Source organism: Diceros bicornis, chromosome 28 (assembly GCF_020826845.1).
Source record: "Diceros bicornis minor isolate mBicDic1 chromosome 28, mDicBic1.mat.cur, whole genome shotgun sequence".
NCBI classification, from domain to species: Eukaryota; Metazoa; Chordata; class Mammalia; order Perissodactyla; family Rhinocerotidae; genus Diceros; species Diceros bicornis.
Window position 1 is genome coordinate 41,766,986 of NC_080767.1, and position 21,507 is coordinate 41,788,492.

The following is a 21,507-nucleotide window of genomic DNA, read 5'->3' on the forward strand; positions in this document are numbered from 1 at the left end:
CTTTCATTGTCGCTGATACGTTCTGCTTTGTATTTTATTTTTTTAAAGTAATACAATAATGAGTCTGTATAATTTTTTATAAACAGCTTTATTAAGATATAATTCACATACCACATAATTTACCCACTTAAAGTGTAGAATTCAATGGTTTTTGGTATATTACATTATTATTTTCTTAAATTGTGGTAAAAATTGTATATTTATAGTAAACTAAATATAAATATATACAGTAAAATTTTAACCATCTTAAATGTACAATTCAGTGGCATTAATTACATTCATCATATTGTGCAACGATCACCACTATCTATTTCCAAAACTTTTTCTCCCTCCAAACAGAAATTCTGTACCCGTTAAATAATCACTCCCCATCCTCTCTCCCCTCAGTCTCTAGTAACTTCTAATCTACTCTCAGTCTCTATGAATTTGCCTATTCTAGGTCCCCCATATAAGCGCAATCATACAGTATTTGTCCTTTTGTGAATGGCTTATTTCACTTAGCACAATGTCTTCAAGGTTCATCCATATTGTAGCAGGTGTCAGAATTCCCTTCTTTTTTAAGGCTGAATAATATTCCATTCCATGTACTACATTTTATTTATCTGTCCATCTGTCAATGGACACTTGGGTTGTTTGCATTTTTTGGCTGTTGGGGACAATGCTGCTATGAACATGGGTGTACAAACATCTGTTCGAGATCCTGCTTTCAATTCCTTTGGGCCTAGACCCAGAAGTGGAATTGCTGGGTCAGATAGTTGTATGACTTTTAAAATAAAAACAAGTCTTGCTAAAATTAGATCTTAGATCTCAGTCCACCTGAGGAAATCAATACCGTCTTCCTCCCCAGTCCTTGGAAACAAAAGCGCAAAGACCGGGTTCGCATCCCAGCCCCATGACGTGTCACGTACCTCTGTTCTCTTCTGGACACAGGGGACAGCAGCAGTGGCCCCAGGGCACCAATGTGAAGGCTGGAGGAGAAACTTAGCAGGGGGCCCACGTGCTGAAGGTGCTCAATGACTCTCTGAACCTTCCTCCTAGTTCTTTTGAGTTTATAAAGTATGTTCACCCATTCTTGTGTCTGATCTTCTCAACAGCCTGTGAGACACGCAGCGCTGGCATCATTCATTCCCATTCTACAGGAGTGGAAACTGAGGCTCAGAAAGCCACTACCCGGAAGAGCCAGGACGACAGCAGCCCCTCCAGCTCCAAGTGCAGTGATCTCTCCACCCTTTACTGTCTCTACAGCGATCACCAGGAGGCCAAGGGGCTAAGGGGCTCACAAACAACTTTCTTGCATTCAAAGTGAGGACGCTCTGGTCGGTAAGAGCAGAGGAAGAGACAAGAGAGAGAAACAACTCCCACAACCCCACCTTTCATTTCTCTAGCACCATCTCATCTCAGAATCTCGGGGTCCTCCCCGCCTGAGGGCACACCACCAGGACCTCTCTCTGCTTAAATGCCTCCAGGGTAGGGAAGCCCACTCCTCACCAAAGAGCCCAGCCCCTCTTTGCTTCCCTGTAACGTGCCCCCTGGTTGTAGCTCTGCCCTCTGGTGCTCAGAGGCGTGCTTCCTCCACGGCGGAGCCCCTCAGAGAGTGAAGGCCATGCCAGCTCTACCCTCCATCTTCTCTTCTCGAGTACTCACGCCCAGCTCCTTCACCCAACGCCCAGAGGGCGCCTCCTCAAGTGCTGGGTGGCACGGTGACGGGGCAGGAGTTGGCACCTCGCCTTTGCTCTGGAACTCCTCGAGTGACTCCAGGTGAGTTACGCCCCTCCCCCAGGGCTCCAGTTTCTCCATCTGTGAAATAAGAAGGTTAGACCACATCACACTTTGCAGCCCTGCATCTTGTGGTTATTGGGTTTAGAGCCTCTTTCCATCAGATATTTTCTTTATAGAGTTTATTTTCCAAAGACTAAACACTAAGAGAGATGCTTCTAAATACCTATCGCCACCTTAGCTTCTCAGAAAACAGAGGCGCTTGGGGCCTTCTCCCCCTAAATGGGGAATTCACATGGAAAGTGTGGTTCCCAGACAAGCTCCCTGTGGTCTGAGACTCAGCTCTCCGGCTTGGGCACATGTGAAAGGAGAGTGAGGGTGACACGGAGAGGGAGAGAGAGGGGCATCTCCACACCAGCTGGAGGAGATCTCCAGGTCTGGGGGTACAAGGACAGACCGGGCTCAGCGGGTTCTGGAAGCGCCCGGTGCTGGCTTATGAGCTCCTCTCTTAGGTTCTGGGGTCAGGGAAGGCATCTTGGGTAGGCAAAGCTGTGTCCTCTGTAGCCATGCGAATACACATGCACACAATGCAGACCCACAGGGAGCCTTACAGGCCTGTGCATACCCACCGGAACGCGTGTGCATTCAAACCAGCAGCCCGCATGCTCTGCATGGGGACAGGAGCCCCAGCACACCGCGATGCCTGTTTCCTCTTCATGCCCACGCTGACCACCGCAGGAGGACAGAAGGCCAGTCAGCCTGCCAGAGGGCCCACGTTCTAGCTCTGCACCCATCCTCACAACCCCACTCCAGAAACATCCTTCCTGGTCTGAGCCTCAGTTTATCCTATCCAAGGGTGACCTCTAAGGACATGTTCAGCTTTTATCTTCTGTACCTCCTGGAGAGGCCAAGCCTTTTGATCCTAGGCCCGCACCCGGGACCCTCCCCCAGCGGCCATCCCCCCGCCCCCACTCCGCTGCCCACTCCTTGAGTCCAGGGGCCCCTGTCCCCAGCTCTGGCCGCCGCTGCATCCTGATCCCAGATCCCAGATCCCCAGATCTGAGCCCCGCTGCAGCTGAGGCCAGTGAGAATGGAGTTTTCTCTCCGAGTTAAATTTCCCCCGCCTTTTTGATGTCACATCCTGTCCCAGCCTGCTTCCCCGCCGGCCGCCGCCGCCCTCCCCCTCCCGCGCGTGAGCGTGGCGCGCGGGTCCCTCTGCGCCACCCCGCCCCCGCCTCTTCCCAGCAAACTTTTGGCACCCACCGCCTCGAGCCGCGCATCTGCGCTCCGCGGGGCGCGGGAGCCGTCAGGAGGAGGGGCGGAGGAGGGGCAGCCCGCCGGCCCCGCCCGGCCCAGCCCTGCCCGGACCGCGCGGAACCGCGGGACGCGATCACTATGCAGAGCGGAGGCTCCGCGCAGCAGACCCCGCGCGCCGCCTGCTCCGGGTGCTGAAGGTGCGGGGACACGGCCAGGCGCCGCGGAGCCAGCAGAGCCGGGAGCGCGAGCGCGTCCGCGTCCACGCAGCCGCCGGCCGGCGAGACCCAAGGCTCCCTGCATGCTAGGACGTTGGAGGTGGCAGCGAGACATGCAACCGGCCCGGAAGCTCCTCAGCCTCCTCTTCCTCATCCTGATGGGCACTGAACTCACTCAAGTATGTGCATCCAACGCCATTTTCCTCCCTGCGTGCGAGGTGCCCGCCCGGCCCCCTGGGAGCCCGGCAAAGTCGGGCAGCGGCTCCGCGCAGCCCCGCGCCCCCTGCCTGGGCGCCCGAGCCCCGGGGTTGGGGAGGGGGCCAGAGTGCCGGGCCGCACCTGGGTTGGAGGGAGGGGTGCAGGCTGACCCGAGACTGGTGCCGGCTCCCCAGGACCCCCCAGCCCTGACTCAGCGGGGCTGCACAGCTGCCCCCCGCCCCCCAGGACTCCCTGGCCTCCTACTCCTGCTGAGAAGTTCAAAGGGCAGCATGAGGGGGTCATTTGGCTGCTGTTGTCATCTGGGGGGAAGACAGAGCAGGATGTCCAAGCCCCTGGCGTTTTCAGAGGTAGATCTGACCTAATTCCCACCCCACCCCCCACCCTGCACCCTGCTCCCCTCTTCTGGAGCATCCTGCATGCACCCCTTTGGTTATAACGCTGCCCTTGGGGCTTCCCAAGCAGCCACTGGGAATTGTGCTGCTGAGACCAGACAGGGAAGGGCAGGCGGCAGGCATGTGTGGGGCTGGGGTGCATTGTGGGCTCAGTGTGGCAGGCTTGGGGGTTGCGGCCACAGGCGCGGCGTTAAGTGTGAGTGGCAAGCGACCGTACGCGTGTGCGGGGACCGCTGGGCATTTTAAGCAGGCTTGCCATCCCCTGAACAATGTGTCAATAGAGATCCTGTCTCAGGCTGGTATTCTCCATTTTAAGAATGTATTTCGGAGCTGGCAGGTCTGGGGGAAGGAGAAGGGCTGTCTGGGAGCGCCCGGCTGGGGGTGTTGCTTTGGCACCAGGGTGCTGGGAAGAGTCTGCCAGCTTCAGGAGCCAGGCTGCACGGGAGTGACATTAAAATGCCCTTTGGATGGTGCCACTGTGCCACGCTCTGAGCTGAGAGACGCCGGCCCTTTGGAGCTGCAGGTCCAGGAAGTGGATGGGCTGCCAGCACTTGGCCCCAAGCCCCAGCTGCCCCAACCCTCCTTCCCTCCCTCCCCACCTCCCTCCCTCTCAGAATAAAGGAGGAAACAAAAGAGAGAAGAGAGAGAGAGGTGGATCACAGGAGAGAAGGCTCTGGAACAAGCTTCCCTTGTTTTGCCTCCAAGCCCTTGCCAGCTCCCTAGCTCTGCCCGAGAAGTGCAGCCCCAACCCCAGCCTCTGGAGGGTTTTGTTGTCCCACCTGCCCTCAGAGACCCCTGCCCGGTGTCATCTGACAATCAGCCAGTTCCCCTGGAGAGGCTCTGCAAGGTCTCCAGGAGAGAAGTTTTCCTGGTGGTGGGGAGGCCTGGCTGAGTGGTGGGTTTGTGCGCTGTGGATGGACAGTTGCACACATGCACGTGCACACTCACGCATGCTCACACCCACAGCCCTGAGCACACACGGGCAGAAAGGAGCCAGGCAGGTTCTGATTAGCAGCTTGTGCCTTACTTAGGCATCTCGGGAAAGAGATGGCTGGTCCCGGGTGGGCTGGAAGTGGCTGCCCTGAGGGTGCTCCAAGCCTTAATGGTTCTGACTTCCGGGCACCCTGAACTTCATTCCCAGTCCACAAGACGCTTTTCCTCCGTAGGCTCTCCTCCACACACCTTTTTCAAGACCCCCTGTTCTTGGAAGAAACTTTTGGTTCAACTTCAATTGCAAGCTTCGTCTTGGTGGTGAAAGTGTTTGGCTGTCCACACTAAAGGTGCCAGCCATCGGAATCTCAGCCAGCCCCTGCACACACACCTGCATCCTCACCCTGCATGCTGACCATCCTCTTCAGGACCCTGGACAGCTCCCCCGGGGCAGGGAAGGGAAAAGGTGGTGTTGTCTTCCTGAGGTTCATCTTTCTGAAGCTGAGTGGAGGGATCTCTCAGGGGAATGTGTCCCTCAACGCAGCCAAGAGGCACTTCCCCCCTCGCGCATGGCCCTGCCCGCCCTAGGCCTGCCTCTGAGCTTGTGTTTTCAGAATCTTCCGTAGGAGGCCTATTATCCCTAACTGTAGTGGGATTTTAGGGCAGAGACTCAGCCCGCTAAAATCACTGTCACCATTTCAAGTCTAAGAAGGGCTCAGAGAGTGGTGGGCTCCGACCAGCTCCAGAGACCCTGGCTACCCTGGTCCTGCCCGGGTAGGCCCCTTGGGGTTGGGCCAGGTGCCTCTCACCTGGAGCAGTGCCCTCTAGGGCGGGGTCTGGGGTGGGAGTGGGTGTGGGTGCAGAGCTGGGCTGCTCTGAATCTGAGAGCTGTCTGGGGACATCCATACCCAAGCATCTTATTACTTACCTTTGTAAAGGACTACGATCCCTCTGGGCTTTAGGAAAAGGAGGACAGAGCGCTGGTGATTGAGCTGTGTGGTGTCTGTCCCCTGCCACCTTTTTCTGCTCCCACTTTAGGTAAATTGCACTGACCCCACTGCCACACCTCACTTTTAGGGGCCCTTCCAAGGGACACAAGGTTCCAGGGCTGCTGCGTTTGTGGATCAGCAGGCGTGGTAATGGGGACAAGTCAGAAACGTATGGATTTCACCTGCACTCGTGGATGTTGCTTGAAGGATTCAGGCAGACGGGCAGGGGAGTGGAGCACATGGCCGGGCCATCTGTTCTCCTGACAGCTCACTTACGATGAGCCACTCAATCAAGTGCCAGCTATTGACGGATGGCCTACTGCGCAGCAGGCTTGTGGGGTTGCTGAACTTTGTCCTCAGATAGAAAGACGTTTTCCTTGGTCCTCTTCTTTGACTTTTAGTGAAGGGCTGGCGTTTCATGCTCCTTGAGACGCGTCGTGGGGAGCTCCCCAGCCGGGGTGCAGAGGAGTTGCTCTCTCTGTCCTGGGGGAGATGGGGCAGCACTGGGGCTGCCTGAGCTCCTGGCCCACCCCAGCTGCCCATTCAGATGGAAGTGTGTCCCCTGGATGTGATGGCCTGAAAGGGCTGGGAAGTCGGTACCGCGACCTTGCACTCTGCTGCCCTGACTCTTCGACTCCCACCAGGCACCATCTCGTGAGCTTGAGAGAGGCTCTTAACCTCTCAACCCGAACTTCCACCTTTTTAAAACAAGGAGGACAAAACTAGATGATTCTAGAAGGTGTCTCCCTACTACAAACCCCAATCCTGCTCGTTCAGTCGCTCACTCATCCTTTCCGTTCACGTGCCGTTCTCGGGTGCCAGCTGGTCGGGTTTAACTCGGTCAGACCTGGGCTTACGATGCTGAGCGAGTCCAAGCTTTGCCTTCTGGCATCTGAGCCGACATGCTTTGTGAGAAGACCCGAGGCTCTGCCGTAATTATTAGTTTAAGAGGCACGAGAGCTGTCTGAGCCAAGTGCTCTGGGACCGGAGTGGAGGGAGGATTGAGTTGTGCTGCGGGAGCTGGAGAAAGCGTTGGAGGAGGGGTGATGTGCAAGCCGGGTCCCAAGGTTGCCCCTGGGTCCAGCACTGAGCCAGGGGCAGGAAGATGGAGAGAGAACAGGTGGGCAGAAGGGAGGATGCACACAGAGGCTGCACATGAAGAAGGGCCAGACACCTGGGCTCTCGTGTGCAGAGCTCAATAAAGGTGTGTTGAGGAATCCGCTTTAAGAGTGAAGTAGATCCCTTCTCATTAGCTGTGCTAACCCCAAGCTGGGCATGGCCTTTCTTAACAACGTAACGCCCCCTCGACATCCTGGTGGGGTTCCAGCTGTAAGGAAGCCCAGACCGTCCAGGAGTGCCAACTGTTACTGTGGTTGTCATGTGCCTTCAGGCTTTATGGAGTGACTGCTGTATGCTCCGTCCCCGAGGCTGATAGGCTGTTTGCCGGTCTAGGCGCCTGAGTAGAGATGTGGCCAAACCCTGGACTCGGCTCGGGGGAGGTGTGTGGGTGCTGTGTGTGCACAGGGCAGGGGTCACCAAGGAGCTGGCGTGGAGTCAGCCCCCTCAGAATCCCACTGAGGCCCCTCACCTCAAAGCTGTTCTCTCATCCTCAGACTCAGCTGCTTCGACAGTGGAAGGCCCCAACCCACTCCCCTGGACAAATTTAACGAGAATAAAACAGCTGAATTTTGTCACCTGCTCGAGGCTCAACTTGGGCAGTTTGACCCCGCCGACATCTGTCCACCTGCCCCAGCCCCTCAGCCCCCACATCTGCCCTGGACACTGGAGTGCTAGTGGCTATCAGGGAGTTCGGGGAGCACTGGGGTCTCTCCCTAAACTAGTTAGTTCACAATGCAAGGAATTTATTCCGTCTTTGCACTGCAGTTGGCTACTGCTACGGGAGCTGGCCTCCGGACCCACGAACAGCCATGAGAGGGGGGCTTCCACTGGGCGAGAAGGCACCGTGACACCAGGGGGGCGTTAAGCTCTAAATCCTCAACATGAGGCAGCTGCTTCATCTCCGAAAGCAATTTGCTTCTCATTCCACTGACTTCAGCCTTCCCCAATAAAAAGTAAGGTAATTTTCCGCCTTGGGTTGTATTTATCACTCAAGTTATCAGGCCCTGTAATCAGTATTAACACCACCGTGTAAAGTAATACAAAACTAATTACTAGCTAAACTGAATTAGATGCATGGCGCCTGTGAGCTGGGCGGACGGGGAGAGGAGCCAGTTTTCAGCTCTGGAAGATGCTCTGTGGACGCTCTTCACACCCTGAAACCACCAGTCGTAAGGTTGTTCCCATGGCCTAGGTAAGGAGAGGAGGACATGGAGAGTGAAAAATGCATCTCTCTTCATTTTTTCAGATTATGACACACAGAAGAAACTTGCCAGGAGCTTAAAGCACTCGGGGTAAAGCCCGTAATGAGGGTTAATATTCTCTGAGTGTCACTGTATGTCACACTCCCTGCCAGGAGCTTAATCTAGATCAGGTCGCAGCCGTCCTGGCAACCCTGTGTTACTGTCCCCGTGCTCGAAATGAGGGGGCCGAGGCTGGGGAACCTGCCTGTGGCCCCGCACGTAAGTGACAGACCCCAGACAGCAAGCGAGTCGCAGTCCCAGGTCTGTCTGTCACCTGAGACACCTGAGTTCATGTTCTTGTTAAGACGGAGAGAAAGATAAAAAGGAGAGAAAACAGCTCATTATCACTGAGAACCAGTAAAAAGGAGGCGCCAGCTCACGCCACCTTTGTAGGCATGTTCAAGAGCCCAGTGGACTGCTCACCTTGACACCTGGCTTTTAGAAGGAAGACCAGCGCACCGGGAGGAGCGTTTAGGGGGTCAGAGGTTGTGGCTTCCTCCCTACCACTAACGATGGGCGACCTCGGACAAGTCCCTTCACCCTGGGGAGTTGGAGGGGCGGCTGAGAGAGGGCACTCAGGTTCCTCCCCTTGGTTCTCCCAGGAATAAAATCAGGGCTCACGCGAGGAGCTCGGCACCAGCTCGAATGTCCCAGCTTGACGACTCAGATCCAAGAAGTAAGATTTAGGACACGGACGCAGTTATCTGATGCAGCCGCTAAATCTCAAAACTGCCTGAAACACCTGCCGTTCTACTCACACCGTTTGCTGCCTTTGGCATAATTGGCACAATCTCGGGGAGTGAGGCAGCCGCCAGGGAGAGGATGTACGGCCGCACTTCGGTGACCGGGCCTGGCAGGGGGCTCCGCGTCTGGGGAAGTCTTCCTTGTTAACACCATCCCCCCTTCTTCTGTGCCCAGCTTAAATCTCATGACAACTGCCAGGTGACAGTTGGCGATGGTGGCTCCTCTGCTCTCCAGCAGTGTTTAAAAGGCGTGGGCTCACCAATCTGCTTGTTCCCATCTCGGCACTAGGGACTTGGCCTGGATATTCCCTGTGCACGGTTCGATGACATTTAAAATCTGATGGTCAGTGAGCGAGTCGGTGACTCGGAAGAGTCTAGATTGAAGAGTGCAGGTGAGGCATGGGAGCATGCTGAATGCCCGCCTTTGTCCACAGTCAGACGCACGGGGTAATAACACTCACCGTGGAGATGCTCATCTACCGCAATTCAGCTCCATCCTGTGGTTTTCACGGGTATACAGGACGCCCCCCAGGAGGTTAAACTTTGCCCCCAGACATTTCCCTAGTGTGCAAAATGGCTCTTGTGGGTGGTTCTGGAAAGAGAGTTACTCCCACTTACTTCAAGTGATGCTTTGGGTATCTGAAGGTCAAAGAAAGAACAGACAGGTATTTATAAATATGATCAATAACTTTACTAACACCTGGGGTGCTGGTTGTAAATCTGACAGCATTCTGCTCTCAGACATGTGAGTCCCTGTGCCCCTGCCCCGCCCAGGGCTCCCACATGCTCCCACTCCCCAGGCAGCCCAGCCCCCGATTCTTGTCCTGTGGATGCACAGGCAGAACCAGTTGTGAGTGGCAGCTGGGAAGAGGCATTGATTTAGTTACTCCATAAGCAGCACGAGGGGTATAAAGCGGGCAGTTTCTCCAGAGACAACACGAACTGTTGGCGGAGGCGGCTGAGAAGGTTTCTGAGGCCAAGTCCGGGCTCAGCAGGCAGTGAGAGGGTCCTAATCAGTTTGTGAAGGTGGCGATGGTGCTGAGGGTGGAGCGTGTGTTCCAGGGGAGTGGCCACCTGTGGACACCGCGTGCCCCGGCTGGAAGGAGCTCACTGTCTAGAATCTGGCAGCACCAAAGTCCTCTGCTCTGAGCAAATGTTGCATTCTGGGGTGTTTTCTGCGTACCAGCTGGACCCCAGAGTTGATGTTTAGATGTTTTTATAACATGTCACCTTCTAATTCATGTTAACATCATTTAATTCATGTCAAGATCAGTTACTTATTCAATAGAAACTGGACTGTCCTTCTCATTGAGCTATGGAGAGTTCCCTTTCCTGGAAGGTAGGAATTGGTAATGTTGGTGGGGCCGCCGACACCATGAGTTCAGAGGGCCATGTGCCCGCTGAATTATCTCGTCTGTGTTCTTCAAAGTGCCACTCCCAAAACTTGACCCCATTTCTGTTGAACAGCTATTGACCTGTGGCCTCCCACGGTCTGGACATGAGCCCGTCTGAGGCAACATTTATGACAGCAGCGTGGAACTTTCCGGAGTGGGAGCAGAGGCTGTGGCAGGAAGGCCAGGGTGAGCCACAGACAGTCAGCTCTCTGGATGGACAAAGACCCAGCACTGAGGGCTGGAAATGGGCGCGGCAGAGCTCAGTGGAAAAAGTAGTCCCCCCCGTGATAGCTGCAGTCAGCAGAGTGCTCTCCCTCGGGGAAGAGGCTCCCCGTCCCTGGGGGATTGAATAGAGACCATAAGTCTCGACACCAGAGAAGGAGCTAGAACCTGAGCAGAAGGTAAAAGAAGGTCCATGCCCTGGATTAGCCAGCTCTCGCTAACTCTGCTAACAAACCCCAAATTGTGGTGTCTCCCAAGGACCACGGTGCATTTTTCGGTACAGGCTGCCGTGGTGGTTGGCGAAGCTCTGGCCCTTGTGTCTTCCCAGGTCCTCTCGGTACACGCCTTCCTCATGGAGGAGGTAGGGAACAGGAGCGCTGCAGGGACGTGCACGGCTCTGACGGCTTCTGCTCAGGGGAGAGAGCTGTCCCCTCCTTTCCCTGGCCAGAATGTCAGGCCACACAGCCAAGCCCGACATCGGTAGTGGCAGGGGACCCTCTGCCCAAGGGAGGCACTGCAAGGCGCAAGGGGATAGGCCAGGAGGAAAATCCTCTTACAGGAAGGGCGCGAGGAGTGATAATGCTGTCCACTGCCATCCACCACCGTCTACCGCCGTCTGCCCAAGTGTACCCCCAGAGCCGCAGAGGGGCCACAATGAAGGGGACATTTGGATCGGACTGCCCGTGGCGGTCTTCCGTGGCTGCTGGGAGAGAGGGTTTGGGGGATCCGTGGGCTCCTCCCAGATGCCCGGCTGGAGACCAGGTCCTCTCCCTGCTCCAAGAACATTCCTCCCCCAGCAGGGAGGGTGACTGGAAAGGGTGCCTGTGGGGTGGAGGGAGCAGAGTGGCTCCACGTGAGGCCCCCTCCTCGCTCCTGCCCCCTCTTTCTCTCCCATCTCTGTTCCCTCCTTCTTTCTCTCTCCCTCCCTCTCCCTGGCCCCCCCCCAGCTATGTGCCAATAGCTTAAGGAAAATATGCATATTTTTAAACAGCAAAAGGGCATCCAAACTGTGTCCTTTGGGGTCTCTCTTTGCCAAGGAGCCTGGCGGACTGGCCCAGACCCCAGCAGGTCCTCACTCTGTGGACCTCGGTTTTCTGTTTGTGGACTGGACACACGCAGATGTGCCCTCCTCGCTGGCACACGGTCATTGTGGGCCTTCATTAGGTGACGCTTCACCCCCCATGCGTGCCTGTCCCTCATGAGAAGCACAGGGTTTTAGGCAGGAGGATGCTTTCACGTCATGTTGAGAGCCGTGAACCCTGGGGCCGTGGAGGTCAGCCTTCTTGTCTCACGTGCGCAGGTGGACTTGCGCAGGAGGGGGCTGGCGTGAGGACAGACACCAGGCCAGTTTGACACGTCACAACAGGTGCCCCGGCATTGCAGGCCTGAGCCAGGAACCGCGCAGGGAGGGCCGGTCTCATGGCCTTCCACAGGCTCTGACGAGGGCCTAGGAACGCGCGGGCAGAAATGTCTCTGGGGGGCCCCTGTGCACCGTGGAATTGTGCAGGTGGCGGGGTGTCTGTGGCCACGCGGATCACGCTCCTCCCGGGCCTGTGAGAGTTCACAGGGGCCGTGTGCTGAGGTCTGAATGTTCATGCCCCTGCCCTTCGTGTGATGAAACCCTAACCCTCAAAGACAATGGCATTGGGAGGGGGGCCCTTGGGAGCTGCCCCGCCCTCGTGAATGGGATTAGTGCCCTATAATGAGGCTCCAGAGAGGTCCCTCACCCTCCCTCCGGGTGAGGACACCACGAGAAGGCGCCAGCGATGAGCCAGGAAGCGGGCCCTCACCAGAACGCAATCACGCCGGCGCCTTCATCTCGGTCTTCCAGCCTCCAGAACTGTGAGCAATAAATATCTGTTGTTTATAAGCCACTGGTAGGTGATGTTTTGTTAGAGCAGCCTGAACGGACTGAGACACCATGACGTCTGGAAGGTAGATGTGGACCATTGTTTTGGACTTGGCCTGGGAACAGCTGGCCCCCCATAGGACCTTGGACAGGTCCTGTCATCTTCCTAAGCCTGAAACAACTCCTCTGTGGAGTGGAGCCCACGTGAGCACCACCCAGGGCGTCTGTGAGCAGTGAGTGACATCAGGCTCTTAGTCTGAGGGTGTCTGGGGTGCAGCCCTGCTCCATCGTCTTATGAGGGTTATTCAGAGTTGCGAACATAAGTGAGACTTGCTTCAGGGGGAGCCGTGTGAAAACTGGGATTTAAATTCCTCCTTAGGAGCACTTGGTGTTGGCTGCCACCAGGGATCCTTTAATCCAAACGCCTTCATTCTTCACCAGTCCGTAGACTGCTTTTGGAAATATCACGTAGTCTTCTAAATCAAATCATGACGTGTCAAAGCGGCCCGGTGTCTGTCCTCACTTGCGCGAGGCTTCTCAGATGGCCCTTCAGAAGCATTAAAAGCAGCGGTCTCTCCTACTGAACTGTAGACTCCAGACCTGCAGAGGGCTTTGGTTTGGGATTAGAGGAGTTGGAAGTGACTAACCCTGAACCTCCCAGCTGGTTATAGCAGCAGGGGCGCAGGCTGGAGTGACAACATGGGTGTAGATTACAGCAGCAGGGTTCCCACAGGTTACAGCAGCAAGGGTGCAGGTCAGAGCAGCACAGGTACAGGTTACAGTAGCACAGGTGCAGGCTAGAGCAGCAGGGGTCCCACAGGTTACAGCATCACAGGTGCAGGTTACAGCAGCAAGGGTGCAGGGTACAGCAGCACAGGTGCAGGCTAGAGCAGCAGGGGTGCAGGTGAGAGCAGCTCGGGCGCAGGCTCCCGGGTGGATGGGGAGCAGGGCCGTATCCACTGCACAGCCCTGTCCTGTCCACACGCTCCATCTGGGAGGGAGCAGCAAGGACAACGAGTCTATTCAGTTCTCTATAAACACAGACAAGAAATGAAGAGATGAGGACTAGGATTTAAAGGCAGCGGGTTGGGTGTGAGTCAGCTTTTCCTCCCATCACTCTCGATGCTTTGACCTCCCGGGGTCAGCTGAGCTCCCAGGGAACCGGAGGAACTCCAGGGCGCAGTCCACATTTGGCAAGCCTAGTGTGAGTAACCCAAAGCTGTATTTTTAAAAGGCTGCTTCTCAGCCATGCCCTTAGGGATGCCAGGATCCCTCTCTAGCTCCCCAGTGCGCCTGCAGGCTCAGGAGAAACAGGGGAAGGGGGTTTCAAATCTCCAGGCCGGCGCTGACTGCCCGTCCCCTGGAGGGTCGGAGAGAGTCCCTGGCCGGTGGAAGGGAAGGCAGGTCATCAATCCCTGGGGCGCCTCGCCTCCAGCGGTTCTTTGCAGCAGCACTTGGCTTCATCGTGGCAAACTACCTGGATTTCATTCCCTCTGTCGAGAACCCAGCCAAGCTGGCACTCGTCAAATTTAGAGTCCCCGTTGCAAATCCTTGCGGGACATTACTGACGTGAAATCAAATCAGAAGTTCCTCAAAACAGGAGAGTTGTTTTTTTTTTTTTTATTCTTTGTGTCTGCCCACCTGGGGTGTCACCTTCCGAGAACTGGGCTCTGGCTGCAGGGAGTGGTTTCCGTGTCCAACCATACCTCCTCCACATTGTCCATCTGTATCACATTGTCCATCTGTATCACAGCATCTCTTGTGGATGGTCTTAACCAAAAGCAGCTCTTAGGAGAGGCAGCAGAGGTCTCTGGGGGCATCGGAGCCCAGCCCTGCCCCTCGTGTTCTCACCAGTCGCTCACCTGAGGGTTCTCTCTGAGCTTGTTTGGTGTTCTGCAAATCGGGGATGACAAGGACTGGCTCTCTTATTGGGCACCAAGCCAGCTCCTGCATTAACTCACTTAATCCTCACAACACCCCAGAGAGGAAGGTTACTGTTATTAAACCCATTTTACAGATGGGGAAACTGAGGCACAGATGGGCTAATCCCCTCGGTCAGGGTCTCAGTGCCAGTAAGTGGCACAGCCAGGGCTCACCCCCAAGCTGCGGCTCCAGAGTCCGCACAGGGAGTGACCATTCTGAGATGCCTCTCCCGCAATGGCGTCTACTGGGTTGGTTGTAGGGAAGTTCACGCAGGGTGCCCTGCAAGGGCCCAGGAATCTGCTACTCTCATCTCGGTGTTGCTTCTGTCCTGGGGTTTAGGGCACACCGTGTCCGTGCCTTGGTTTTGATGTGGAGTCTGCAGCACAGGGTACCCCACATCCTGTGCTGAGTAGGTGACAAATGCCTGCAGCTTCTGAGACGGCCGGCGTGCAAGTTTTGTGGACTGGATTGGGCTGGATTTGAAGTTGTTCCGACAAAATAAGTGGTCGTTGTCCTCCTGCCGTGGGAAGCGGGTGTGAGTGATTTTGGTGGCTCCACTTGTGGCCCTGAATCTGTGTCAAATCCTCGTTGAAAGAGAGAGGAGGCAGAGCCTGGGTGAGGGCTCCCAGCCCCGCAGGGGTGCCTTGTGCTCGTGGATCAGGGCTGCTGAGGCAGAGCCTGCAGTACCTGCTGGCACTGGGAGATGGCGTCCTGCCCCAACTGTTGGAATTCGCCGCCTGCGACCTAGGTGCTGCCACAGATCTGAGTATTCATCAGGAAAACAAATCCGAGGGGCCCCTTCAGCCGGTGGGTCTCACACCCAACACTCCGGCTGTCATTGAGTCCCTTCTACAAGAGGGTACAGAGCACAGAGAGAAGCCCTAGGAAGGTGGGGTCCATCTTAGGTGGACACCAGGAAGGCCGGCTCCTTCCTCCCAACCCCATCTTTCAATCCCCAACCAGGAAGGGAGATTAATTATTGCCCAGGCAGAAAAGAGCTTGGTGAGTGATCTGGACAATTCTTTCCTTCCCAATGGCTGAGAAGGCTCAATGGAGGCCTGGAGGATGTGTCTTTCATCTTGGGTCAGAAGGCTCCTGCACATTCTAAAGCCCTATTAAGGGGTTTGACGAGTCAGGCTGGCTTCTGAGGAGGCTTACACGTCGTGTCCTGGGCTGGGGGCTTGTGCCAGCCTGCCCTGCCCCTCTGCCTGGGCACCAGACTCCAGTCCCCCCACAGGGACACAGGAAGCAGTGAGGATACCCACTCCTGCCCCCAACCACAGACCCCAGGTCCCTGACCTGCCCCACCCACATCACACTCCTCATGGGTGGGGCCCCTTTAGCTCCCTGCCCCTGCCAGAGCCCCAAACCTGCACCCAGCTCCTCCACTGTGTGCACACTCCTGGGGCCCCTCCTGCGTGCACCCACCCCTCACACCCACACCCAGGAGCCCACACTGGTCGGTGTTGGCAGCTGCCAGGAGATTCCCTTCCTCCCAAAGGCCTTAGAGCACCTGGCTTCCCGGGGTCCTAGGAGGGTCTTTCCTCTTACACCCCTTTCCCCTCCCCCAGTGCTGGGGCTGGAGACCCCCATGAAGGGCTGCTTTCGGAGCCGGCCAGGAGCTCGCCCTCCCGGCTGGGTTTCAAGGGGCGGCCCAGGCTGGCAGGGAGTGCAGTAGGTCTCCAGCAGTCGGGGAGCACCGGGCCCTGGGAGGGGGTGTCTCAGAGGGGTGCCTGGGCCTCGCTCAGCTGTCGGCCGTAAGGGTGAGAGGGCAGCGGCCAATCCGTGCAGCTTAGGCAGCCGCCCTGCCGCGGGCGGACTTTTATGACTTGGGTGACGGTGGTCCGTCTCGGCTGCCGGGTCACCCTATCCCAACTCCTCGGCGACGGGGCTTTGCAGATCTCGCTGCCAGCAGCCAGGGGGCGGCGGGGAGCCAGAGCGGAGAGGAAAAATCCACCCATTTCCTGGGCGGATTGCGTCGGCCGCCGCCCGACCGTGTCCCCGCCTCCCGGCCACGGCCCCAGCGCGCAGCCCGCGCCGCGCTCAGAGGCAGAGCCGGGCGGCCCTTCCCGGCGGCAGAGCGCGGAGGGACGCGGAGGGACGCGGCGGCACCAGGCACCGGGCAGCGGCGGGGCGGGCAGCGGCCGCCGGCGGCCACTCTCCCTGGCGCCCGGAGGCGGCGTAGCCATGGCCCGGGCGCGCGGGGCGGCGGCGGCGGCGGGCGGGCGGTGGCGGGCCGAGGGGGCGCGGGGACACGGCCGGGCGCCCCTGCCCGCCGCGGTGCCCGCCGCCTGAAGGCTGCCTGGGGCGCGGAGCCGGCGTCGGCGCGGCGCGGGCGCAGGCGGCGACTCGAGGCGCGATGTCGGTGCCGCTTCTCAAGATCGGGGTTGTGCTGAGCACCATGGCCATGATCACCAACTGGATGTCCCAGACGCTGCCCTCGCTGGTGGGCCTCAACACCACCAAGCTCTCGGCGGCCAGCGGCGGGACGCTCGACCGCAGCACCGGCGTAAGTGCGCCCGCCGCCCGCCTTCTCGGGGCCCTTCTCCCGCTCCCTCCCCGACCTCCAACCCAGGGCTGGGCGGGCGCCGCGCGGGGCGCAGGGCGCAGGAGCAAGGGCGCGCGCAGGGGTCCCGAGGCGGCTCCTCCGCGCTGCGGGGTGACCCTGCTCCCCACGCCCCCAGCCCCGGCCACTCCTCCGGCTGCGGTTCCCCGGCGACGCTTCCTTCCTTTGCCTGGTCCCCTCGTGGGGCGAGGGGAGCCTGCTCAGGAGCTCGGAGGCTTGGAGTCCTCGTTCAACTAAGTCTCTCATTGATAAGGTTGGGAAGCTGAGGCGGGGGACTTGGGGATTTGTCCAAGGTCACTCTGCAAGTGAGGGGTGGAGACGCCGCCGCTCCATCCCGGGCTGGCTGGTCCAGCCAGGGCTCTGAACGGAGCCCGCCCTACTTTGTGAAAGCCGGACTGAACCCAGCCCGGAGTGGGGCCCGGCCGGGCGGCGGGCTTGGGAGCTGGTGCCCTCGCCTGCCTGCGCGTTCCAAAGTCCCGAGGCGCCTTTCCCTCCCCATCCCCGTACGGACGGAGGTCATTGGGGTCCCGTGGAGGAGAGTGCCGTGGGGCCCAGGACGGGGCCCCCGGGAGCCACTTGCAGCGGAGCTCGACCCCTTGCCTACCGTGCACCCCTCCCGCCCTGCCTCTCAAATCGTTTCTCCTTTCCTCTCGATGCCTTGGGGGAGGGGCGTGTGGCCCGGGTCGCTTCTGGGCAGGGCTAACTTAGATGGTGGCTGGAGCGGAGGCTGAGCCAGAGCCACCCGTGAGCGCCAGGCCGGGCTCACGGAGGAAGGGGCGCGCCCAGGCCCGGCTCCCTCTGAGCTGAAAGGAGAGGTGAAGGACACGAGTGTCCTCGCCCGCTCCCTTCTGGCTGCCAAGGGCGCAGTGCTCCGGCGGGAGGTCTCCGTGTGACCCCCTCCTAAGAGCGTTCTCACGTTCACCTCACCTGCTGTTTCGAGAATTGCATGCACCGTGTTTGCTTCATAATGTCTCTGTTCCTGCTTCTGGGCCCTGAGCTTCTGAGGTTGGCAATGAATGAAATGAAATGTAATGATACTATGGACTCTCCCACCAACTTCTCCCCGCCCTCGTGCTAAAAATAGCAGGGAGGTGACCTGAGGCAACTGGGCAGGCTGCAGTGGGGGAACAGTCTGTGTTCAGGGGGTGTTTTCCAACAGCAGTGTCTGCCCTGTGTACCTGGTGGTCAGGACTACCTGAGCTGGGCTGCAAGGCAAGGTGACACCAGCCATGTCACCATGTCACCAGCCATGTGCAGCTCTGGTTTCTTGGTGGTCCTTGGGCACACCTCAGGACTGAGGTTGGGTGTGACCCCTGCACAACATGTCACCAGCAACTCGGTGACATCCACCAAATGGCTTGTGGGTGGCAGCCTGTGCAGAGTGGGAAGCCCGGCGTTCTCTCGGGCAGTCTTCGCCAGGCTGCCAGCGGGAAGATTGCTGGGGCTCAGGGTCGTTGCAGCTCTGGGCTAATAGGCTGCTGGATCCCAGCTATTAGGGCCCGTGCTTCATCTCCCAGCGTCAGGGAGCTGCAGAGTGAGGCTGCGCCGGCCACCCCTGCCTGCCTTACGGGAGGAGATCTTATTTCTGAATTACGTGCCCACTGTGAGTCAGCCAGCCTCTTGCTTCCCTGCCTCTGGTCACCCCTCCCTTCTACTTAATGGATCAATTTGGTCAGATACCAAAACTCCAAACATTCCTTAAATTTAAAAACCCCTTGAATTTAAAAAAAAAAAATGTAAAGAGTTGTGACGGTTTGACTCCTTTCCAGTCCTGGGGATCCTGACGGGAGACTGTCTCTGTTCCTGGGGTCCCCTTTCCCTCTTCGTGGTCAGAACGTGTCTTTGGACCATTGCTTTCTGCCTTTTCCCCCGGGGGGTCGGATGTGGACGATGCCCCCTGGTTTTGTCCCTGGTACACTACCTTACGGTCTCCCTTTCTCTCCCTCCCTCTCCCTCCGCCCAGGTGTTGCCCACCAACCCTGAGGAGAGCTGGCAGGTGTACAGCTCTGCCCAGGACAGCGAGGGCAGGTGTATCTGCACAGTGGTTGCTCCCCAGCAGACCATGTGTTCACGAGATGCCCGCACGAAACAGCTGAGGCAGCTCCTGGAGAAGGTGAGTCTGTGCAGGGTGTGTGTGCGTGTGGGTGTACTTGTATGTGCATGTGTGTGCCCACGCGAGCGCCAAGGCTTGGCTAGCCTGCGGGTCATCTCAGCTCCAAGGCCTCACTCTTTCCCGGCATGTCCTCACTCGGAATATTTGTAAATGAAGGAATGAATGGATGGATGGATAGGAGAGAGGCATAGACCCTCCCGGTCACTGCAGGCTCCACTGAGGAGCCAGTGGTGGTGGGGAGAGGGGTGTGGGGCCCCTCTCCCGCGACTGTCTCTCCAAGTAGCGCCTGTGATCTGTCATCCCGAGGGCTCAGAGCTGTCCCTGAGCAGCTGCCTGGGAGGACGCCCTGGGAGCCGGAAATGCTCGGCCACTGGGATTTTGCCTGATGGGGTCTGTCCCCCGCCTTTGAGCAGCTGTTCACTACTGTGGATGCCTCCCTGGTACAAAAGCAGATTCAGTTGTTACCTTGTAGCCCACCTGGGAACAGAAGTTGTGTCTACATTTTGAATCCAGTATTTCACTTAATCTTCACAAGAACCACATGGGGTTGGTGAGATTTTTCACCATTTCGAGAAGTGGAAATCTGGGTCCAGAGGTGGACTGACTTGTCCCAAGCCAGAAAGCTGGTCGGCAGGGAGCAGCACTCAAACCTGGTGGCCGCCTTCCCACCTGGCCTGGCGTTCTCGGCCCTCACAGAGGCTGCCACTCCTGATGGGGCAGCCGACTCACCTCCTGGCACATTCCGCACCAGGAAGCCTGGATTCTCCAATGACTTGGGCATCAGGGCCCCTGGGAGTTACCGGGGGGAGGAAGGAGATAGGGGCGGCCCTTCTGGTCCATTCATCACCCTCCCCCCGGAGGAAGGGCATTTTTTTTTTTTTTATTGATGTTTTAATGGTTTCTAACATTGTGAAATTTTGGGTTGTACATTTTTGTTTGTCCATCACCACATATATGACTCAGGAAGGGCGTTTTATATGGGGACACTTCACCCCGGAAAGTGGGCTCACACCACACACACACACACACACACAGACACCACACACACAGACACCACACACATGCAATCCACACACAGACACCACACACACACAATCCACACACAGACACCATACACAAATCACATACACATGTGTACCACATACACTACACGCAGATACTCACATACACACACACAGGCACCACACACAAATACATACACACCACACACACACACACCACACAAATACACAAAAACACACACCACGTATATTCCACACACACACAGACACACACGTATGCCACACACACCACACAAATACACATACACACACCACATATACACCACACACACCGGCTACACACACAGACACACATATACACTACGCACAGACACCACACACATACTACACACAAATACACAAATACACACCACACACGCACACCACACATACACACCACATATATACCACACACACACACACATAGATCACACACATACACACCACATATGCACCACACACAAACACATGCACACACACTCCACACACACATACTCACAAACACACACATACCCCAGTAAGCCGTGACTCTCCCCTCAGTGGAGGAGTAGGAGAGGAGGCATGTGTGGGGCAGGGCCCCGTGCTGTGAGGACGGCCACTCCAGTGCTGCCCTCCACGCTGGGGACAGGATTCTTTGAGCCCAGCTTGACTAAAACCCTCCCACTACTGTGGGCAAAGCAGGTCCCTCTCCTGGACCCCGTTTCCCGAACTGTCAGGGGAGAGGTGGGTAAGGAGTCCTGGGGTCCTCCCAGCCCTGCCCGTCTGGAACGGACCGTGCAGGGAGCCTTCTTCCTTGGGAAGAAGGGCCTGGGGGAGCACGGAGCAGTGGCCTGGTCCCAGAGCTTGCTCCCCCTAAGGGGACAGAGTGTGCCCTCTCTGGCCATTGTTAGCCACCCCAGGAAATCGTTTAAAAAGAATTAAAGTCAATTGCATTTAATAGATCCCACAAACATTTATCAACACCAAACTAGACCAGAGCTTTATTGGGCCTTTAATTATTCAGAATTAAAGCAGAGGGAGATGCAGCTTGGAGGGGCCTCCGGCAGCCAGGAGGCAAGGTCGGGGCGCTCGCGGACAGGACCCTCATGCTCTTGGGAGGAGGCGCTCAGTGGGTGAGAGAAAGCTGGAAATGGGTTCCAGAAAGTTCTCTGGGCCCCTGGGAACGCAGGCCCTGGGGCTCTCCTTTCTGCCCATCTCTGCCACAGTGTTACTGCTTAAAAATGGGGACCCCTAGTTTAGACCCTCGAGGGCACTCTGTCATCAGAGGGCAGAAGCATTTGTTGTGAAGGGGGCCTCCCTGCTTGACGCAGTCCGTCTGTTAGGAGGGGCAGGCGTCTGTCCCTTGCTCCCTCCGGGCCTCACGTCTGGTCGTGAGTTCTGTCAGTGGGGCTGGGGTCCCAACGGAGCACATGCCGTCTAGTTCCGCTGCTTGCCAGCCCGGCTTCACATTCACATCTGCCTGCGGAGCTTCCAGAGGTAGAGCCGTGGGTCCCACACCCAGAGGCTCTGATTTTCACTGGACCCAAGTCCTCGGGAGGAGCCTGGCAGCTGTACCTGAAAGTTCCCCACGGTTCTGACC

General features: G+C 57.3%; 1 protein-coding gene across 2 annotated transcripts in view; it reads left to right on the forward strand.

Moving 5' to 3' along the window:
- Positions 1–2,990: 2,990 nt before the first annotated feature.
- OLFM1 (olfactomedin 1) overlaps positions 2,991–21,507 on the forward strand; it is a 39,179-nt gene continuing 20,662 nt past the window's right edge. The window contains exons 1-2 of one of the 2 annotated variants that reach the window (XM_058524448.1): positions 2,991–3,367; positions 18,739–18,888. In XM_058524448.1, the coding sequence (XP_058380431.1) occupies positions 3,272–3,367; positions 18,739–18,888 (246 nt within the window). In that variant the 5' untranslated portion in view covers positions 2,991–3,271. Of the gene's footprint in view, positions 3,368–16,269; positions 16,719–18,738; positions 18,889–21,507 lie in introns of those variants that run through there. The other variant, XM_058524447.1, reaches the window with a different exon arrangement.